This window comes from Trichosurus vulpecula, chromosome 1 (assembly GCF_011100635.1).
Source record: "Trichosurus vulpecula isolate mTriVul1 chromosome 1, mTriVul1.pri, whole genome shotgun sequence".
NCBI classification, from domain to species: Eukaryota; Metazoa; Chordata; class Mammalia; order Diprotodontia; family Phalangeridae; genus Trichosurus; species Trichosurus vulpecula.
In genome coordinates this window covers 500,636,272-500,657,946 of record NC_050573.1, presented here as the reverse complement: position 1 = coordinate 500,657,946, position 21,675 = coordinate 500,636,272, and the positions used below count along the sequence as shown (strand labels likewise).

Here is a 21,675-nt window from a genome sequence, read left to right as displayed (position 1 = left end):
GGGATATTTGGCATCTGTACAAAGGATAAATCAGTCAAGGGAGAGACTGGAAATGAGGAGGAAAATTGGAAAGTTAAAAAGTACTGACAATGTGGTAGCAGCAAGAGTGATTAAGATATTAAAGTAGATGTATGACTAATATGGAAATATGTTTTATATGATTGCACATATATAACCTGTCAAATGTTTATCATCTTAGGGAGGAGGGAGGGGAGAGAAGGAAGAAAATCTGGACCTCAAAATTTTAAATAAAAAAAAAAGAATGTTAAAAATTGTTTTTTTATGTGTAATTGGAAAAAATAACATTATTTCAAAGATGAAAAATAAAATAAAAGTGCTGAGTCACACATGACCAGAAGCAACAACAACAATAGCAACAAAAGATAGATGTTGTAAAGGCAGATTCAATAAGACTCGGCAAATAAATTGGGTGAGAAAGATCAAGAAGAGGAAAGAGCCAAAGGTGCCTTTAAGGTTCTAGGTCTGGGTTGGTGGAAAGATAGTGGTGTTATCAACAAAGATAAGGACATTAATGTTAAGGTTTAGAAAAGACAAGTTCACAAGAGTATTGTATTCAGAACTGGAAGGGGATAAGCATTTATTAAGCACCTACTACGTGCTTCACAGTGCTCTTCATCACAGCCTATGGCAGAAAAACATGTATCCAGGTCTGACCAACTTCAGTAAGCTGGCCTTCATTTGCCAGCCTTGTTTCACTCAGGGCTGCTATTTGGATGTGATACCTGCTGAGTTCTCTTGCAATAACTGTTTGTCCTTCAGGTCTACTGGATTTTGTGTTGTCCATGAGTGTATATACATTCCATGTACTAAGGGTGAGTGGAATCATCTTCACAAAAACTTTTGTGTATTTTTTTGTGTTTTTAGAGTCTTCTGTGTATTTATTGTTTTACAGCAGAATGCCCAACACAGATCATCATAACTGCCAAATAGTCAGCTGTGCAAAATAATATATATAGTGCTTAAGAACAAATGGGACACATGATTTTTTAAAATAAATACTTAAACACAAATATATGGTCCTACAAAAGAGCATTTAAACTAGATGGTCTCATCTGATTGATCTGGTTGATCTGCCTCCTTGGACCCACGGTAACTGTTATTTTCCCCAAAACCAGTGGAATCAATATACTGAATCTTCGTCAGTTCCACTGTGTGAATAATGGATCACAATACATGAGTCCCCTTTTCTAAGGGTTTTCCTGGCTCCCCTACAAACATGTTCTGGCCTGGATAATTTGTTGAAGGTCCATGGTCCAAAATGCTAAGTATGGTTAAGTATTCTACATGATGTATATTCATGGGTTCTTTTTTTTTTAAATTAGGATGCACTTAGATTACTTTCTTTCATTTATCATATAAAACAAGCAGGACAGCTCCACTCATGTCTCTAAGAACATTGGACCAGGCACCCTTGAAGAAAGCTTTGCCACCCTCATCTTTAGCAATCTTCTTCTAGCGGTCAATTGTCCCAGTGTGCATATCAGCTCCTTTGCACCCAGAATGCATCATATTTCGCCCCCTTACTGTATCAAAGATAGGAGACCACACCTGCTACGGTGGTCACTGATTGCGCAGTCATCCAGCTTATCACAATGAGTTTTCTTGGGATCTGGGAGCATGCCTTTGCTGTACCATAGATTCCAAGTAAGCTGCTCTGTGGATAATGACATCCTGCACTGAGACATTGAAACCTTGATACAAGCCACGAATTCCATCAGACTTGGTGATTTTCACAAGGCAGTTTCCCAGGCCTTCTCTCTCAGTGCCAGATTTCCCAACATCAGCTGCCAAGCAGGTTATTGCAAAATCCAAGGGGTAGAAAAAGCAGAGACAAGTGGTTCCAGCTGCACCAGTGGAGGCAAGATTGCCAGCAAAATACCTCCAAAACTGTGTGTGCTTGTCCACTCCTCCCAAAAATACCTGCTTACACTTACCCTTAAAGGCAAAGATAAGGGCCTGGGTGGGGAAATATCTGATGACATTTGCTAAGTTACCTCACCAGAAGGAAAGCACCCCTTGTTCTTTTGGAATTCGGACTATACAATCTGCTATGCCTTCCTATTGCTTATCTGCAGCAATTTCTTTACTTGAAGCTGCACCTGGAATAGTAACTTAAATCTCTTGACACCGTCTTGGAGATAGCAGCGGGTGATGCCACTAGCCAGGACATCCTTGGCCAAGGAGATGGCCTGTTCTGTCATGGTTACAAACGAGGAAGGTGTTGGCATTGCTGAAAGAGAGCCAGTGATAGAGGGCTCAAAGCTGGGGAACTCCTTGCTGTTTGCACAGACCCTTACTACAGCTCAGACCCTATTTTTTTGTATTTTGACCTCAAGCTGGAATCTCTATCTACTGAGGTAAGCAGGCCAGAGTTGGGTGAAGTAGATAATTTTTAGGGAACCTTTTCTAGCCCCATCCTCACACCAGGAGGTAAGCAGTGTGGTCCTTAAAAAAAGCTGCATAGATTTTGCAATCAGATCTAATCTAGTCAGTGAGCTCATATGCCTCCCCAAAGGAGTGAATGATAGGCTTCTAGCAATGCAACTGCCACTTGCAGGAAAGCAGCAGGCCACCATCATCAGTCCTACCATGATGAATTCTGATGAGGTCAAAGAAAAATTCATTTTCAAAAAAATTTTATTTATTTATTTTTAGTTTTTAATACTCACTTCATAAGATTTTGAGTTCCAAAGGCCCTAAATATACATTCATATTAAAGATATTTTCACATTAGCCATATTGTACAGAAGAATTAGGACCAATGGGAGGAACTACAAGAAAGAAGAAAAAAAGAAAGAGAGCAAACAGTATGCTTCAATTTGCATTCAGACTCCATAGTTCTTTTTCTGGATGTGGACAGCATTTTCCATCATGAATATTTAGAGTTGCCTTAGATCCTTGCATTGCTAAACAGAGTTAGGTCTATCAAATTTAGTCATCACACAATGTTGTTTCTACCATGTACAAAGCTCTCCTGGTTCTGCTCACTTCACTTTGCATCAGTTCAGGCAAGTCTTTCCAGGTTTTTTCTGAAGTCCATCTGCTCATCATCAAAGAAAAATTCTATGAAGACCTGGAAAGCTTCATCATCAACGTGCCAAAAATGGCAGATGTTGATTGTGAGACATGGAGGATGCTGGCCCAGGACCACCCAGCATGGTGTGCCCACATCAAAGAAGGTGCTGTGTTCCATAAGCAAAGCAGAATCACACTAGCAGAAAGGAAACACGAGATGCACAAGTCTAGAGACATCTCCATCTCAAATGTTCAAATAGACTATTTGAGCCCAACCTGTGGGAGAATCAGGGTATATGGGGGAGGGGGGAGGTAGGGGCAGTACGGTACAAGAAGACTGGAAAGATAAGAAGGGGTAAGATCGCAAAGAACTTTAAATGCTGCACAGAGGATTTTATATTTGATCCTGCAGTGACAGGTAACCACTGGAATTTATTGAGTAGAGAAGGTGACATGGTGACATTGGGCAAGGACTCAAGGACATGGTGATATCTATGCTTTAAAAGTAAGTTAACTTTGATAGTTGAGTGGAAGATGGACTGGTCCAGCAACAATTTCAATGTAAATTACCATGGATTGCTGGCTTTAAATCTATCTATCTATCTATCTATCTATCTATCTGTCACCCACCCCTTAGTCAGTCAATAGTGGTCATAAAAGGTCCATTCTAAGAAATCTGTATTAACCATATAGTTTGTGTCCTTTCAATCAGACTCACTCTTGGACAGAAAGCTTACTTCCCTGACATCTCTTCCTCCTCTTCCTTCTTGGTGGATTTTTTTTTATAATCTCCACAATTGAAGTCAGGAGTTATAAGTTTAAGTTCCTACTCTGAAGTTTTCTGACCCTCTGATGGTTCATAGAATGCCCATAAGATACTGTTGTTAATATTAAATGGGACCATGATACCATCATCAAATTTCCAGAATAACTTGGCTTCTGTCTTAGGTCTATCCAATTCCCAATCTGGAGATATTTGGGGAGGTATTTGTGTTTCTGGATTCTTTCTTTTTGATCTGATCAGTCAGGAGTTCCTTAACTTGTCCCCTGAAGTTATAGGGATCTCTTCCTGACATACATACACCTGACATGACAGAAATAGCTCTGGAATGTCTCTGGAAAAGGCTGGAAACAAAGGAGAGGGCAGGGCCTGGAAGGCAATAGGGCAGAGCACCTTGCCTGTGGGTCACAAAAGTTGCAGCTATAGGGCCACAACTTTGCGGAGGGCAGGCAACTAGAATGACAGAAGGATTCAATTTGCTGTTTTTAAAATTATTTTCTTTATTTTTAGTTTTCAACATTTACTTCCATGAGATTTTGCATTTTATATTTTCTCCTCTTCCCTCCCTTTCCCCCATCCCAAGATGACATGGAATCTGATATAGACTCTACATATACATTCCTATTATTATATTATTCCTATTATTTTCACATTACTCATGTTGTAAAGAAGAATTAGAACCAATGGGAGGAATCATGAGAAAGAAGAAGAAAGAAGAAACAAAACAAAAAAAAGAGAGAGCAAATAGTATGCTTCAATCGGCATTCAGACTCCATAGTTCTTCCTCTGGGTGTGGATAGTGTTTTTAATCATGAGCCTTTGGGGGTTGTCTTAGATCCTTGCAGATCCTTGGAAGAGCTAAGTCTATCAAAGGTTGTCATTGCACAATGTGGCTGTTACTTTGTACAATATTCTCCTGGTTCTGCTCACTTCACTCAGCATCAGTTCACATAAGTCTTTCTAGGTTTTTCTGAAATCTGCCTGCTCATCATTTCTTATAGCACCATAGTATTCCATTACATTCATATACCACAACTTGTTCAGCTATTCCCCAATTGATGGGCATCCCCTTAATTTCTAATTCTTGGCCACCACAAAAGGAGCTGCTATCAGTTTGCTTTTTGATGGTGATTTCTGGAGAACTGACAAGCATTTTTTTTTAAAGTGATAAATTTTTTTTATGTGGAAGCTCTTTCTTTGTTGGGCGCTGTTTATGATTATGTGTTTGATTGTTTGCAGTTGTCTCTCAATTTTCCTTTTAGCTTTTTCTAATTTTAGTAGTTTTGAGGGCACAGAAATAATTTTGGTGCACTAACTTCTGGAATTCTTTCCCAGAGATTATTCCAGGTATTCCCTGTTTATTCTCAATATTATATTTTTTGAAAGCTTTTTCCTTTGTTTTCTGGAGATGTAAAAGAGCTTATCCAGACTAGCTCTTCATACCCTCACTGGTGCTAGCAATTAACGTGCTATGTGTTTATAAGAAAATTTTGAATACCATATATATGCATCATTATGTAATATATGAAGTTTTGCTACGTACCTTGTATTAATTGCATAAAGCCTTGTTTTCTGTTATAATGAATTTATTGCTTGCATTAATATTTCAGTAGTGATGTCACATGTGGGGCAATCTCTTTAAAAAGATGGGAGTTGAAACAGTTTAATTTTGCTGTGGTGTGTTCGGTATGAAAAAAGCCTAGAAATCTCCTAATATTTGGGAGAGTCAGTCAACAGGTACTTATTATGTGCTTCCTATGTGCCAGGAGCTGTTAAGTACTAAGGATACCAAGAAAGCCCCTGTTGTCAAGGTAGATACATTCAAATGAGTAAGATAACTGTAAACAACTAGGAAGATATAGACAAAGTTGATGCATGGATCTGAAAGGGGAAGCCACTAGCATCTAGAAGCCCTCCCGAATGTACAAAGTGGAGTCTGAACGGAGTGTCGAAGGAAGACAGGGAAAATAAATATTGGATGTGATGGAGCAGAGCATTTCAAGCCTGGGAGATAAGCAACTGCAAGAACGGCCAATGTAGTTGGATCATAGAGTACACAGAAGGGAGTCAAGAACACATGGAAAGGGAGGAAGGACCCAGTTTATGAGGAGTATTAAATGCAATGATCCTTGAGGTGATGGGAAGCCACTAGAGCTCCTTGAGCAGGAAGATGCTTTAGAAAAAAAAAAAACTCACTTAGGCAGTGCGTGGGAGGAGGGCGGATTGAAGTAGAGAGAGATGAGGGAGGAAGACAAGTTAAAAGATTGTTGCAATAGATCCAAGGAGAGATGAGGAGGCCTGAACTAGGGTTGTGGCTATATGAGTGGGGAGGAGGGGATATACACACAAGAACTGTTATGAAGGTAGAAACAAGATTAGGGTGAGTGTCAGAGAACAGCAGTCGTTTTAAGAATATTGATCAGGAATGTGAAGACTGTATAGTTAAAGTCATTAATGTAAAGGCAGGAGAGACAACAAAGGAGGTTATTATGAGGCTACTTGAGACATTTGACCATGGATGCCTCTCTGAGATGCAATACCTGGAAATTATATATCTTATTTTTTGTCAGTTAGGTGGTGCAGTGGAAAGAACACTGGACCTAGAGTGAGGAAGACTCCTCTTCATGGGTTCAAATCTGGCCTCAGATACTTACTAGTTGTGTGACCCTAGGCAAGGCACTTAACCCTGTTTGCCTCATTTTCCTCATCTATAAAATGAGATGGGGAAGGAAATGGCAAACCTCTCCAATTTCTCTGCCAAGAAAACCCTAAATGGTGTCATGAAGAGTCAGACATGACTGAAAAATGACTGAACAACCATGATACAGATTAAGCTGTTAAAGCTTCAAGTTACACTCAGACTTTTGAGACAAAAGGTTTGGTCTACAATCTGAGAAGGAGCTACTCACACAAAAAGTGAGAACAAAAAAAAAAAGGTTTTCTCACAGAAACTAGATGTCACAAGTAAGTCTGAAAATATCACTTGGCCTGTGTTTAAGATGGAGGCCATGTTCTACGTGGTGATCTGATGCCACAACAACCCAAGGCTAGCATTTTCTGTACACAAGAATTATCATTCCCCAGGATAACAGCACTGAGAGCCTTCAGTTGGACAGGCAACAGGGAGCCTAAAACAATGGAAGGTGCCCGAGGCAGAGAAAGTGACAAAACAGACTGAGAGCTTAAGAAAGAAAGCCTCGGGTGGTAGTAAATAACCTCCTTGGTGCACCCCTGGACATCAGCTGGGGCCAATGCAGGCAAACTGGCTGAATGTTTGAAGAAGACGGGTCAATATAAGAATATTATGCTGATTTTGTGTCTAATACTGTGACATGAGGGTGACAAGGCCAGCTGAGTCACTATGCAGGGTAAAGTAGCATCTGCTGGGACTGATGCTGATGGGTGCAATGGGTCCTGAGAAAGCTGCTGTTGATGTTGTGGTTTGGCCTTCATTTTCAAAGAGGACCAGTGATGTCACAGGGTGATAGCCAGACTAGCTCATGATTTAAGTAAAAATCTGACTACAAAGATTAGGAGAAGGCTAGTTACATTTGTCTTATTCATCCAGTCACCTCTCTGCAGATAGAAAACATTACTAATAATGCCTGGAGTGAGACAGATACTCTAGAACTAGGGCAGGGGTGGGGCACCTGTGGCCTTGAGGACACGTATGGCCCTCTTGGTCCTCAAGTGCAGCTCGATTTATTCTGTGAAGCTTGTATTCAGTCAAAGGGCCACATTTATGGACTTAGAAGGGCACTAGTGGCCTTGAGGTCACAAGTTCCCCGCTCCTGGGGAGTCAATCTACTACAAGGAATTCAGCTTCAGTTGTTTGGAGAACCTTCTCTCAAGTGTGGGCCACGGAGGCAAAGCAAGGGAACCACACCCCCAGGATAGAACTGCTGGCACAGACTCAAAGATAATTTGGTAAAGAGGGAACAGTGGATAGACCTATTCTTTTTGGAGATCTGGAGACCCTAGAGAATGCAGGCCATGAAGACTTAATACAAGAGTACTTCCATCAGCTAACAGATCCTCCACACCCATACACCTACTCTCTAGTTATGGATAGAGAGCCGTATTTATTTTGGATATGTTTGGATATGTTAGAGTAAGAAGTGCAGTTGGTTGTACAAAAGCTGATGTCTTCTTTTCTAGCTTTGGGAAACTGAGGTGGTCCCAGGGAAGGAGATTACCTTGGACTCCAAGGGCAGTCACAGTTACCCTATCAATTCTTTATTGGTTTATTCCACCTGGACTCAAAAGACTTCTGGTGATAGTAAAGATGGATGGAGAATGTGGATTTTAATGCTGCCCTGGACAGTGGATCTGTTACCATCATTTTCCCATCTTTCTGTGACAAATATTTGAGAAAAATGCCTTTAAAGTCTATGGATAGGGATTGGAGTTGGTGGATTGAATCATAAAGACTATCCATCTCTTGGACACATCAAGGTGAAGTTGAGATTCCCTAAGGATGATTTTGGTTTCAGCAAGAAAGTAGACACTGTAATTTTGCTAGGTTTAGACCTTCAAATACTCACTCAATTGGAACTAACTCATCCTTTTCAAAATTCTATCAGAATACTGCAAGCAACAAGCTAGAGCTCAATGTGCACACTTTTGACTGTCCATGCAGACTGTGCAGAGTCTCACAAGAGGACAGAGATAAGAGGTGCCAATGATCATTTACAGGATCTCCTGATTTTTTAACCTCTGGGCTGAATCCTCATATATTTGACATTGGTGAGTCCTTTCAGTCAGAAGCATGGAAAAATTAGTTGAGGCAGAAAATCAGCAGAAGGGTTTGTTTATACTAACTGAATGAACAGGATGTGGGATGTGTCTGTGGTATAACCTACAAAATGCAGCTCCCTCACATATGGTCATTTTGAGAAAGATCTGGGAAGATGTCTTTATGATGGAAAATCTCAGAAACCATTCCAAAGACATCTTAGCATCATCACAGAATCCAGCAACCCTTATGTACCATTAGTAGTCGTGATATGTAAGAAGAATGGGAAGATCTGAAGGTGACGCATGCCTACCTACTGACATATGTTTGGGAGTTTCAAATGAAGGAAGCAATGGAGATATTCACCATCAGTACATTTCTTGATGGAGAGAAGCCTGTTAAAGTAACCATTCCTCTAGCTCAGGCAGAAACACAAGAGATCTTCAACAAGGAAATAGAGGTCATCTGAACAAGCCTTGGTTTTCAAGGCTTTCAAGTTAGCTGATTTATTAGAAACAGATCAATACAACCCTAGTCCAATCCCACTTCTGAAGGTAGGAGAGGAAAGGAGTGATTGCTCAGTCATGGATGTCCTACTACTTTTCGCAAAAGTAGAACTCTTGTTTCCTTGAGATGTGGGGTAAGGCATTCCCCATCTATTCCAATCTATACATGCAGGCTACCCAGCCCCTGTTGGATGGTACCTGCTACTTAAATATCCATACCTGGAGTTGAGTTTCTGTTCTCCCATATTGTGACTTTCAGCCCTGTTGTTCCTCCAGCTATGAGGATGAGGTAGATGATCTTCAGCTATCTTCAAGAACACTTTTGTTCATGAATTCCCTTTGTCTCTCTAAAAGATCAGATCTTTGAACTTGAATTTGAGTTTACTCTCAAAGCAAATCCCAAGAAATCTCCCTTCCCTTCTAAAAGGCTAAGTCCTGGATCATGCTACCTGGGAAATTTCCTTTCCTGTAATGAGGAGGCATGAATAATATAATCTTTGGATTCCCTTCTCAGGCCATATTGGATGAGCCCATGTGGCTTCTAGCTCTGGGATCCTTCACCAGTGCCCCAGGTGTTATGATCAGTTGGGCTGAGGATATCCATGTATGAATCCTCCTCTTGGGCCAAATGGATGAAAAGTGTGAGGACAAGCACATGTAGCTCCCATGAGATTTCTACCCATCTTGGCTACAAGGATATCCTGAGAAGCTTTGTTTGACTAAAAATCTAGTTAAACTCTGTCTGCAGAATTATTTTTATCTACCAATCTCGCAAAACATTAATTTAGAATGGCATAGTCAGTTCTTGATGAAGTCATCTTTACTCTCAAGATCACCATTCATCTTTAATAACATATTCTGGAATTATGCCAGAAAAAGGACATCTTAAATAAAGCCTGGGTTAACCTTACAGAATTGAGCAACTATATCTTCAAGAGAGAGAGGGAGGAGATTGTCCTTAGGTCACTTTGAGGGTCACATGGGAGAGAGAGGGAAGGGAAGGCAGTCTGATATAGATTCTATATAAACCTTCGCATTAAACTTATTTCCACAATAGTCAAGTTGTAAAGAAGAATTATGACCAATGAAATGAATCATGAGAAAGAAGAAACAAAAGAGGAAAAAAAAAAAAGAAAAAAAAGAGAGCAAATAGTTTGCCTCAGTCTGCATTCAGACTCCATAGTTCTTTCTCTGGATATAGATAGCTCTCTCCATCACGAGTCCTTTGGAGTTGTCTTTGAACCTAATATTGCTGAGAAGAGTCAAGTCTATCAAGGTTAGTCATCCCAGAATCCATATATCTGTGGTTGTGCACAGTGTTCTCCTGGTTCTGTTCCGCTCACTCAGCATTATATTGTGTAGGTTTTTCCAGGTTATTATGAAGTCTGTATCACCCCCATTTCTTATAGCACAATAGTATTCCATTACATTCATATACCACAACTTGTTCAGCCATTCCCCAATTGATGGGCATCCCTTTGATTTCCTATTCTTTGCTGCCACAAAAAGAGCAGCTATAAATATTTTTGTACATATGGGTCCCTTTCCCACTTGTGTGATCTCTTTGGGATATAGCCCTAGAAGTGGTATTGTTCAGTCAAAGGATATGCACATTTTTATAGACCTTTGGGCATAGTCCCAAATTGCTCTCTAGAATGGCTGGATCAGTTCACAACTCTACCAGCAACGTAACAATGTAACAATGTTCCAATTTTCCTACATCCTCTCCAGCATTCATCATTTTCCTGTTCTGTCATGTTAGTTAATCTGACAGGAGAGATGTGGTACCTAAGAGTTGTTTTGATTTGCATTTCTCTAATCAGTAGTGATTTAGAGCATTTTTTCATATGCCTATAGATATCTTTGATTTCTTCCTCTGAAAACTGCCTGTTCATATCCTTTGATCATTTCTCAATTGGGGAATGACTTGTATTCCTACAAATTTGGCTCATTTCCCTGTATATTTTAGAGATGAGGCCTTTATCTGAGACACTAGTTGTAAAGATTTTCTCCCAATTTTCTGCTTCCCTCCTAATCTTTGTTACATTGGCTTTGTTTACACAAAAACTTTTCAATTTAACATAATCAAAATTATCCATTTTGCATTTTGTAATGCTCTCTATCTCTTGTTGTGTCATGAATTCTTTCCTTCCCCATAAATCTAAGAGGTAAACTATTTCTTGCTCTCCCAAATTGCTTATAGTATCAGCCTTTATTCCTAAGTCATGAACCCATTTTGACTTTATTTTGGTATACAGTGTAAGATATTGGTCTATGCCCAGTTTCTGCCCTACCATTTTCCAATTTTTCCCAGCACTTTTTGTGAAATAGTGAATTCTTAGCCCAGAAACTGGATTCTTTGGGTTTATCAAAGAGTAGATTGCTATAGTTGTTGCCTACTGTATCTTGTGTACCTAACCTATTCCACTGGTCCACCACTCTGTTTCTTAGCCAGTATCAGGTAGTTTTGATGAGTGCTGCTTTATAGTACAGTTTAATATCTGATATGGCTAGGCCACCTTCCCTAGCATTTCTTTTCATTGGTTCCCTAGATATTCTGGACCTCTTGTTCTTCCAGATGAATTTTGTTATTATTTTATCCAGCTCTATAAAATAAATTTTTGGCAGTTCAATTGGTATGGCACTGAATAAGTAAATTAATTTAGGTAAAATTGTCACTTTTATTATATTAGCTTGGCCTAAGCACGAGCAGCTGATGTTTCTCCATTTATTTAGATCTGACTTTATTTGTGTGAAAAGTGTTTCATAATAATGTTCACATAGGCCCTGGGTAATGGGAAAGTTCTTACAGAAAGTGGGACTTCAGCTGAGACTTGAAGAAATCCAGGGATGCCAAGAGGCATCAGGCTTTCCCTTTGGTGGGATTGTTTTGTTTGGGGAAATTGTGGGCATCTATATTTCTCTTCCAGGATCCCTCTAGGCTACCTTATTTCTGTAGGACCCTTCAGGAGCATATCTCAACAGGGAGACAAAGGACAGGGATAGAGAAAGAGAGAGAGAAATTGAGAGATAGAGATGGAGGAGAGGAGAGGAGAGGAGAGAAGAGAGAAAAAGAGTTGCTAGCAGCTACTACAGAGGTGAAAGACCAACACAAGACCAACAAGAAGAGCACACAGAAGGGCTGCCAGCACAGGTCCTTTGATCTGCGTTTCTAAGGAAAGCAACTTTAAGGGGTTAACAATGTCACTTTAATTAAACATACATACACCATTCACTTAGGGGAAAAAGCCAGCACCCTGAACTTCAGAAAGTATACAGACAGAAATTACTAGCATACAATATATAAACAGAATAAATAGCAATGAATTAGTGAATATTCAAATGATTTATCCAGGTCACTTCAGCCAAGCCACTGATCTCAGTCCAGGATGGTGACAATGCTATTCCTTCCTCCCTCCCACCCACTTCCCAACTCACCCCCAGACAAGCAGAAGCCCTTTAGGAGATGCCTTGACCCTTTTCAGCTTTCTTTAAGCAAAGTAAGATAAAGCAGCCTCCAGGATCACCAAAGCTCGCCCATCACCTCCCCCCACCCCTTTGTATCTCCAGCCCTAAGGCAACAGCTATCCAGAAGAGTGGAAAGCCCAGAAACATCATGCCCCAGGGAATCTCTCACCCACCAGTGTCCCCACCCATTCATCCCAGCACAGCCAGTGGCTAGGATGAGAGGTGGGACCAGGCAGGCTTAGCCAGGGCCATTGGCATAAAAGAGGAGACACCAGACCCAGGGCTAAGCAGTCTCCCACCAGGACCCTAAAGTTTCCTTAGAGGACCGGCTCTCCCCAGGTCCCGCCGCTGCTGAGACACTCAGGTGAGGGCTGAGTGAGCTGCAGCTCACAGGTCCGAGGGAGGGGCTCGGAAAGGGGCAAACTCCTTAGGCTCCGGGGGACCCCGGGAAGGGGAGGAGAAAAAGAGGACAGAGCCTGGGCTTGGGAAGAGGAATGGTTGAGGAAGAGTTTCTTCTTGCTGTTGCTGCTGGCAGATGTGGCTGGGTGAGCACAGCTTGGCCAGGTGTGTGGGTTCTGCCTGAACCGGGGGAAGGGGAACGGTTGAGTATGTAATGATGTCACCTTTCCCCGAGACTCTGTGAAGCCAGGACCAATTCATAGCATCTCCTTCCCAGGAAGGGTGTTAGGAAGCTCAAATGGGGGAGCGTTTGTAAAGACCTCTGCAAATCTTAAAAAGCATTCAAGGAATGTTTGCCTTGATTTTGATTTCCATTACTCTTACGGAAGTGCAGGGAGCTGAGCCCGCTGCCTATGCAGTCCGAGGTGTGCTTTTGTCCCGCACTTAGTGGGAGAGGAGATGAGTAGCAGGAGGGGGCGTGGAGGAGGGTCATCTTTTAGATGGATTTGGAGATGACGAGTGGCCAGCCCCGGGATAAACTGTGACCTCCTTCCCGGATCTGACCTTGGACTCTTCTCCCTCCCTTCCCTGGTTTCTTCAATCCCAATGACCTGGAGCTTCTGGAATTTCCACTGGTTGCAAACACTGCAGATATCCCTGAAGTGGGGGTGGGGGTTAGGAAAAGTGTAAATATACTTGCTTGTGTCTGTGTGTAGGGTTCTGGTCCAGATTAGGAGGAGGAAAAGAGCTCCTCACATCCGACTTCAAAAGTCCTGTACCATCCCCTGCAAACCCACCACAGCCGGTGCCGGGAGGTGGGAGGTGGGGATAGTGCTGGGAGGGGTGGCTCCTGGCCTCCAGCCAAGTCCCGTCTGCCTGGCTGGTGTTGTTGGGGGTCCTGGCTCCCATGGGCGCCTGCACCTGACCTCCTTTCCCAGCTTAGAGAGGTAGAGCTTGTTAGGACAGAGGCAGGCAAGAAGTGGTTTTTGGATGCCCAGAGCTTGTGTGACTAGCCTCTTTACCTTTGTATTTGTAAAAGATGGATTTTGGCTTGCAGGGCCTTTAGATCTAAGGCTGACAGGATCTGAAAATCTTGAGGTGGCTACCTCACTGGGCTGTAGAAAAGGCAGAAAAGGCTTTCCTCCTCTCCCACTCCCTCCATCAGCAGCTGACTGTAAAGCCTTACCTTTAGACTCTATGGGATGATGAATTTAGACCTGGAAGGGACCTTAGGGAAACTGAGTCCCTGAGGTGAAGTGACATGCCCATATATGCCCATATGGTAGTAAGTGTCAGAGGTCAGGATTGAACCTTTATGTCAAATCTAGCTCTATTCAAGGCTAGTATGTTGCTTGGTCATAGTACTGAGAAATGGAGTTGTCTTGAGTCCTGAAGAAGGGATATTTGGTGATTAGGTTTAGGGAGAGGCTTAGAAATGTTGGAGTGGCTTTAAGAAAAACATTCATTTAGTACTATTATGTACCAGGCATTGTGCTAAGCCCTAGGGTTATAAAAACTCAAAAGACAGTCCCTGCCCTCAACATAGCTGTAATCTGCAGACATTTACTAGGATACCCCGCCCCCATCAGGAAAAAAACTTTGTGAGCACTTGCCCAATATATATGTACATTTATTTCTATAAATGATACATGTACTACTGTGCTAACAAACACAAATAGAAGTTTTTTTAAGTGTCAGATGAAAATGAAATAATATGATCCTAGGAGCACTAGAAACGCTGGAGTATACTGGAGATGTTAAGAGCAAATGGTCACTTTGCAATCATTTGGGCTGCTCTGTGAGGATAGGATGGAGTGGAGGAAGACTTGGGGCAGGGAGATCAGTTAGAAGGCTATTGCAAAAGTTCACTGAAGAGGTAGTTAGGACCTGAACTAGGCTGCTGTGAAGACAAATGAGACAAATGGTTTGGCATTAGGTAGGTGGGGTGAGGGAGAGTTGAAGATGAGACCAAGGTTGAGAACTTTGGAAGGAAGGCGCTATCCTCTCATTTTATCCTCACAGCAACCCTGTGAGGTAGGTGCTGTTATTATCCCCATTTTACAGATAAAGAAACTGAGGCTACAAGAGGTTAAGTGATTAGCCTGTAGCTTCACAGCTGCTACTAAGTGCCTGAGGCAGGATTTCAGCTCAGGTCTTCCTGACCCTAGGTCTAGCACCTGTCCACTGTGCCACCTGGTTCTAACCCACTATGGTCAGATCTTGGCTTCCATTTGGGGAACTTCTGCCATACAATTTAGGAGCACATTTCAGCTTTTAAAAACAGTTACTGGGGCAGCTAGGTGGCACCATGAGTAGAGCACCAGCCCTGGAATCAGGAGGACCTGAGTTCAAATTCAGCCTTAGACACTCGACACGTTTACTAGCTGTGTGACCTTGGGCAAGTCACTTAACCCCAATTGCCCTGCCTTTCTCCCCTCCCAAAACAAACAAAAAAAAACCCAGTTACTAATTTTGAACTGGTTGTCAGTTTTAATTATTGTACTATTAATACTGCCACTTAATGGAGCCTTGTCTCTGGTTTTCATATTTTTGTATCTATGTCTAAACTCCCTGAAAAACTCTAGATCAGCATTATGTCTCTTATATTTACCCTTACTCCACCCCACCCCACACATAATGCTTAGCACATAACTATTTATTGTATGGATATTTGGTGAAATGAATTTTATTTTTCCACTGGGAAGATTATGTTTATTTCCCAAAACAAAAAGAACTTATATTTTTGGTTTGGCTTGATTTTATGTCTCTTTCTTTCTTTTTTCCCCTCAAGGTTTGAAACATGAATTTCTACCTGTGTTTAGCTTCCCTGTGCTTAGGGATAGCAGCTGCTGCTCCACAACTTGACCAGACTTTAGATGCCAAATGGGAACAATGGAAGTCCCAACATGGAAGGAACTATGGAGGGGTAAACTTTAAACTACTTTTTTCCCCAACTGTGTTGAGTACATGTCCCAGGTGGACTAATGAAACGGCCTTTCCCTAGAAGCCAGAGGTCATCAAGACAAGAGCTTCATTTGCTCAGGATTGCTGCTTTTCCCACAAAAGTTCAGAGTGTAGAGATATCTGTAGTATCACAACTTGAAAACTTTTCTGGGACTGCAATATTTGCGTGTGGTCCCCATCCCAACTGGGTGTTAACTGAGTTATCAATAGTGGATTTGGTCTGAGGATAGTTTCACTGGAATGTGTAATAATATAAGCAGAAGCTTATTCAACTTTACATTTTTGTACTTGCTTCCAGAAGGAAGAAAATTGGAGGAGAACAATGTGGGAGAAGAATTTGAGAATGATTGAAATGCACAATCTAGAGTACAGTGCTGGCAAACATAGTTTCCGGATGGAAATGAACAAGTTTGGAGATATGGTGGGTGTGTTATAACAATCTGATGTTAATATAGAGTTGTCAGTTATCTTTTACTCCCAATGTACTCAATATAAACTACCTTTCTCTTATTTTAGACCAATGAGGAATTCACACAAGTGATGAATGGCTTTAGACAAAACAGATTTCAAAGGAAGACCAAAGGAACTCTGTTTCGTGAACCTCTCTTTGAACAGATCCCTGAGTCTGTAGACTGGAGAAACAAAGGCTATGTAACTCCTGTTAAAGATCAGGTATTAAAAGTCGCTTAGGTTTAATCCATAGGCAACTCAGATAAAACTCGGTGAAGCTTATGATTATAAAAATAATGGGACTTCATCTCAGATCTGTGCCTGAGTTCCCCTCCATATTTAAAACCATTTAGATCTGTCTTATAAAGATGACTAAGATTATCTCGTAAACTAATCAGTGCTTCCTTTTGACTTTTTCAGGGTCATTGTGGTTCTTGCTGGGCATTTAGTGCAGCTGGTTCCCTGGAAGGCCAGTGGTTCCGTAAGACAGGCCAACTTGTTTCACTTAGTCCACAAAATTTGGTTGACTGCTCTAAGAGCAACTACGGCTGTGAAGGTGGTTTAATGAGTCTTGCCTTTGACTATGTGAAGGAAAATGGAGGCATTGATACAGAGGAATCCTATCCCTATGAAGGAATGGTAAATATAGTTATTGGATTCCACATCATTTTGGTTTAGCTATATTTGAAAGGAAAGTCTCAGTCTGCAGGATGGGTGTTGAGGAGGCCTGCAAAGACTGAGGACTTCAGTCCCCACTTTCCTAACTAAACAAAATCTCCAGCTGAATCCAAAATATATTAACACTTCAAATTAGTTGCCTTCACTATGTGTACAATCACCCACTGAGAGGAGATCTTAGGAAGTTGTAATCTGTGTTGTCTTAGACATTTTATAGATCATTTGGTCAGACGTCTTCATTTTACAATAACTTTTTCAAGATCACAAACATAGTAATAAGTGGCAAGGTCTGGATTGGAACCCAGGTTCCCTAACCCTAAATCCATTCTGGCCTTTGTACCCTGCCCAGATGTCTCCCTGACCCCTAGCTCCCCAGGTGCCTCCTTAAGAGCAGAGAATTAAATGACAATTGAATCTAATATTGTGTAACAGCTGCTGACATTTAGATAATCCTGAAGGTTTACAAAGCATGTTATTCCCTTAACTTCCTTTGATCCTCAAACAGCCCTGTCTGGGGCAGCTATCATCCTGATTTTTCTGATAACCTCTCCACCTCAGTCTCATGATCACATAGCTTGTAAGTGGAGAGCTAGATTCGAACCTTAGTCTCATTGGGCTATGCTACAACTAGTAGGCTCTTAGAGTTGTTAATGAGTTGGTTGTTTTATGCCAGTGGTATCAAACCCAAGTAGAAATGGGGTCCATTGAACCATACATTAGAATCCATGGGGGATGCATATTGACTTAGGAGTGATGTGTAGGAATGTTACCAGCCCTCTGGTTTACACTGTGCTGCCTTCTTTCAGTGTGACTTTCAAATAGTCCTTTACCCACCCATATCCAGCTCTCTTCTTGAGCTGTTCATCTGATAAATTGACGGGAGAACATTGTCCATAGATTTATTATTTTCATGACCATCAATTTTAAATTCATCTGGGTAATGCCACTGATAATAGTAAACCAAACCTTTTATCTGTTTCATTTTAAAAGGAGGGTGACTGTCGGTATCGGCCAGAAACTGCTGTTGCTAATGTCACTGGGTATGTGAACATCTCATCTGGGGACGAAAGTGCTCTCAAAAAGGCTGTGGCAACTGTGGGTCCCATCTCTGTTGCTATTAACGCAGCACATGCATCCTTCCAGTTCTATCAGTCTGGTAGGCATTTGTTCTTCATTATTTCTGTAACCATGCACTTAACCATATTATTGTGATTCAGTAGTTAGTACTTCTCAAGTTCATATTTCACTTGAATATGCTAGGTGTTTATTACGACCCAGAATGCAGTAGTGAAGAGCTAGATCATGGCGTGTTGGCTGTGGGCTACGGTGTCATTAAAGAAACTGGAGAGAAATACTGGATTGTCAAGAACAGGTAAACCAACATCTTGCCTGAAATGTCACTGACCTGCTAGTTAACAGTGTCTGGTTATATCATTCAGAATAAAGGAGGAAGAAGGGTGGAGTTCCTGGGATCCTGTGAAATGGAGAAGGGATGTTCATGGGTGGAAGGGGCCCTGGTTTTAGGATCCAAAGCAGATTGAGGTTTCCTTAGTGGTTCCTCATAGTTTCCATGATCACAGCTGACTTGATGGTACAAAAGATTTCCCGTTGCTTAGTTTGTTGGACTGTTCTAACACAGTTATTCTCAGACTGACTCACAAAGTGCTATGGGAAAAGCACTTCACTCAGAAAACCTCAGCGTGCTTATTGTTGAGTGAGTGGTTGTCAGGAATATGGCAGCTAGGTGGCCCAGGAGATAGGGAGCTCTGGCCCTGGAGTCAGGAGGACCTATGTTCAAATAGGATCTCAGACACTTCCTAGCTGTGTCACCCTGGGCAAGTCACTTAACCCTGTTTGCCTCAGTTTTCTCATCTGGTAATTGAGCCAGAGAAAGAAATGGGCAAACCCATCCAGTATCTTTGCCATGAAAACCTAAAAATGGGGTCATGAAAAGTTGGCCACAACCAATCAATTACATGACAACAAAGTTGTCAGCAGCAAGTATTTTCATTGCTTTCTGGAAGGTCCACCTCATTTTCTGAATTCAGTCACATTATGTGTCAGGATGCTTTGTGCCCTTAAAGTAAAAACGTGGTTTTGAATGGTGCTCTGAAACTTAATACTTTTGTTTCAGCTGGAGTAAAGGTTGGGGTGAAAGGGGGTACATTTTAATGGCCAGGGACAAGAATAACCACTGTGGAATAGCAACAGCAGCCAGCTATCCTGAACTATGATGTGATTGAAGGAAGAGTGCTTCACAGAGCGATGGGACCTGACCTGAATCATTTGGGATCAAACGCTTGACTCATCCAGGATCCCAGCTGTGATCTGAGTTTCTTCTGATATTTTTACCTTTGTGAAATGTAAACACTACTCTGTTATAAATAGCTTGTAATATTGCTTAATTCAAAAATTTTTAAATTTCATTTTAAAATTGTATGTATAAAGCTTTGCCTTTTTAAATAAACCTTGATTTTCTGTATATGAACTTTGGGAGAGCTGATTTCCTTCAATGTGTTAAATTTTGTAGCAGGGGAGAAGAAAGTTAGATTTCTGGTTTTTGGTTCTAGGATGAGGAATCAGTCAGTGGCTACAGATGGTTTCTGGGATTGAATCCAACATTTTATACCCTACCTCATTACCACATATAGATTGAAGTGCAAATCAATAGGTCTGGATGTGGCTTTGACATTACTTCAGTCCTTTGAAAAGGAAAACATGAGAAGTTATATGCCAATTTTCAGGAGCCATTGGTAATCAATGTATTGGTTTGTTCTGTGACTCTCAAAGCTGTTTCTGATCTAAATGTAGGAATAGATGTATAGGTCTAAAGTGACATAGAGCTGACAGGAGTCATCTTTCAGTTAAAAGTGTTTTTCAAGTTGACTTAACCATAATATAATGAAAGCTGCTATTAAACATGATTTTTTTGCATCTTTTCTATCACCGATGTATGGCCTTTGAGTAAAATGACATTTTTTTTTCGAGTTGGAATGAATCTTGGATGGCCACATACTTAATATTCATGTAGTACTTTCAAAGGTTGCCAAAGTTCTTTTAAATGTTTCTTACATTCAGTTAATCAGTAAACATAAAGCATCTACTATGTGCCAGGCTACGTGATGGGGATATAAATAAGAATAAAGATAGGTCCTTCCTTCAAGGAGCTTACAATCTTAATTAGGGAAGAAAAGAGAAAAATAAGGTGGAAAAGGGGTGGGAAGAGTGTGAGGGAAGGTATTTGACTTAGTGGAAAAGTGGTGGAAAAAGTCAGAAGCCCCAGAGTAGTGCACCCAGGAGAGAAGTGAGGACATAATGTTAACTCATCTGATCCTCACCACCCTGTGAGGGACAGCTGGGTAGTGCAGAAGATAAAACACTGTGTCTGGAGTCAGGATGGGCTGAATTCTAATCCAGCCTCAGACACTTACTAGCTGTGTCACCGTAGGCAAGTCACTTAACCCTGTTTGCCTCAGTTTCCTCATCTGTATAAGGAACTGGAGAAGAAAATAGCAAACCACTCCAGTATCTTTGCCAAGAAAACTCGGAATGGGGTCATAGACAGTAGAATTGGACTGAAATGACTCTATGACACCCTGTGAGGTGTCATAGATTATCCTCATCTTACACAGGGAAGCTGAGGCCAAGAGAGGTTAAGAAAATGACTTGACTAGGGTCACTTCGCTAATAAAGTATCTGTTGTGGGATTTGAACTTGGATCTTCTCAACTTCAGGCCCAACAGTCAGTCACCATACCAAGCTAAGTAACAGTAGTTAGCAGGAACAAGAGCATTCTGCCATAAGGAGGGGAAGAGCAAACAAAGCACCATCAATTTTAGAGCTCAAATAGTTCTCAGGAATGATTTGCTCCAAACTGTTTTACTGATGAGGAATCTCATTAGACTCAGCAGAGCCACTGCCCAAAGTGACTTGTCTGATAGGACAGGCCTTGGTTCAGAGAATGCTCCCTGTGGAATCAGAGGCACTGGGCTCTTCAGTCCAGCCTCTGCTGGGCACTGAGGGTATTGACTGGACAAGTGACTGCATCTCTGGGCTTCAAGTCTCCTCCTCTGGAATGTGATGAAGGCAAAAGATTAGATACTTCTAAGGTCCTTTTGAGCTCTAAACCTGTGATCCTATGACTTCCAGTTCATTGCCTCTTTGTTTCTGTCACAGAATGGGCAAAAATACACTGTGAGAACTGGATAATTCAGAATTTAGAGTCCCAGTACCTGGGTTTTCCTCTTGGCTCTGCCATGTATGAGGTAGTGAGGTGGTGCTGTGATAAGAGAGTTAGGACTAGACTCAGGAAGACCTGAGTTCAAATCTGACCTTAGACACTTAACTATGTAAGCCTAAGCAAATCATTTAACTCTGTTTGCCTCAGTTTCCTTAGTTGTAAAATGGGGAAAACATCTTGCTGGGTTATTAGATGAAATTATATTTGTGAAGTGTTCAATGGTGCCTGGCATATAGTAGGCACCATATAATTGTATATTCTGTACTGACTTAGAGGCAACTAGATGGCACAGTGGATAGAGTTCTTGGTCTGGAGTCAGGAAAACCTGAGTTCAAATCTGGCCTCAGACACTTACTAGGTATGTGACCCTGGACCTGTGACATCTTCTGTTTGCCTTGGAGGCAGCTAGGTGGTTCAG

General features: G+C 41.4%; 1 protein-coding gene and 1 pseudogene across 1 annotated transcript; one reads left to right on the top strand and one right to left on the bottom strand.

Annotated features, from left to right (window-relative positions):
• Positions 1-1,350: 1,350 nt before the first annotated feature.
• Positions 1,351-2,222, bottom strand: LOC118834430 (annotated as a pseudogene).
• A 10,639-nt stretch (positions 2,223-12,861) lies between these two features.
• On the top strand, positions 12,862-19,283 carry LOC118853187 (cathepsin L1-like). The gene is made up of 8 exons (XM_036763186.1): positions 12,862-12,890; positions 15,717-15,851; positions 16,188-16,310; positions 16,406-16,561; positions 16,760-16,978; positions 18,008-18,173; positions 18,278-18,389; positions 19,152-19,283. Exons 2-8 carry the CDS (start codon positions 15,726-15,728, stop codon positions 19,249-19,251), a joined length of 1,002 nt encoding a protein of 333 aa, XP_036619081.1. The 5' UTR covers positions 12,862-12,890; positions 15,717-15,725; the 3' UTR covers positions 19,252-19,283.
• The last annotated feature ends 2,392 nt before the right edge of the window (positions 19,284-21,675 follow it).

Coding starts and splice junctions, on each gene's coding strand:
- LOC118853187 (XM_036763186.1), top strand. CDS start 15,726: ATGAATTTCTACCTGTGTTTAGCTTCCCTGTGCTTAGGGATAGCAGCT. Junction 15,852..16,187: donor ATGGAAGGAACTATGGAGGG/GTAAACTTTAAA, acceptor ACTTGCTTCCAG/AAGGAAGAAAATTGGAGGAG. Junction 16,979..18,007: donor CCTATCCCTATGAAGGAATG/GTAAATATAGTT, acceptor TCATTTTAAAAG/GAGGGTGACTGTCGGTATCG.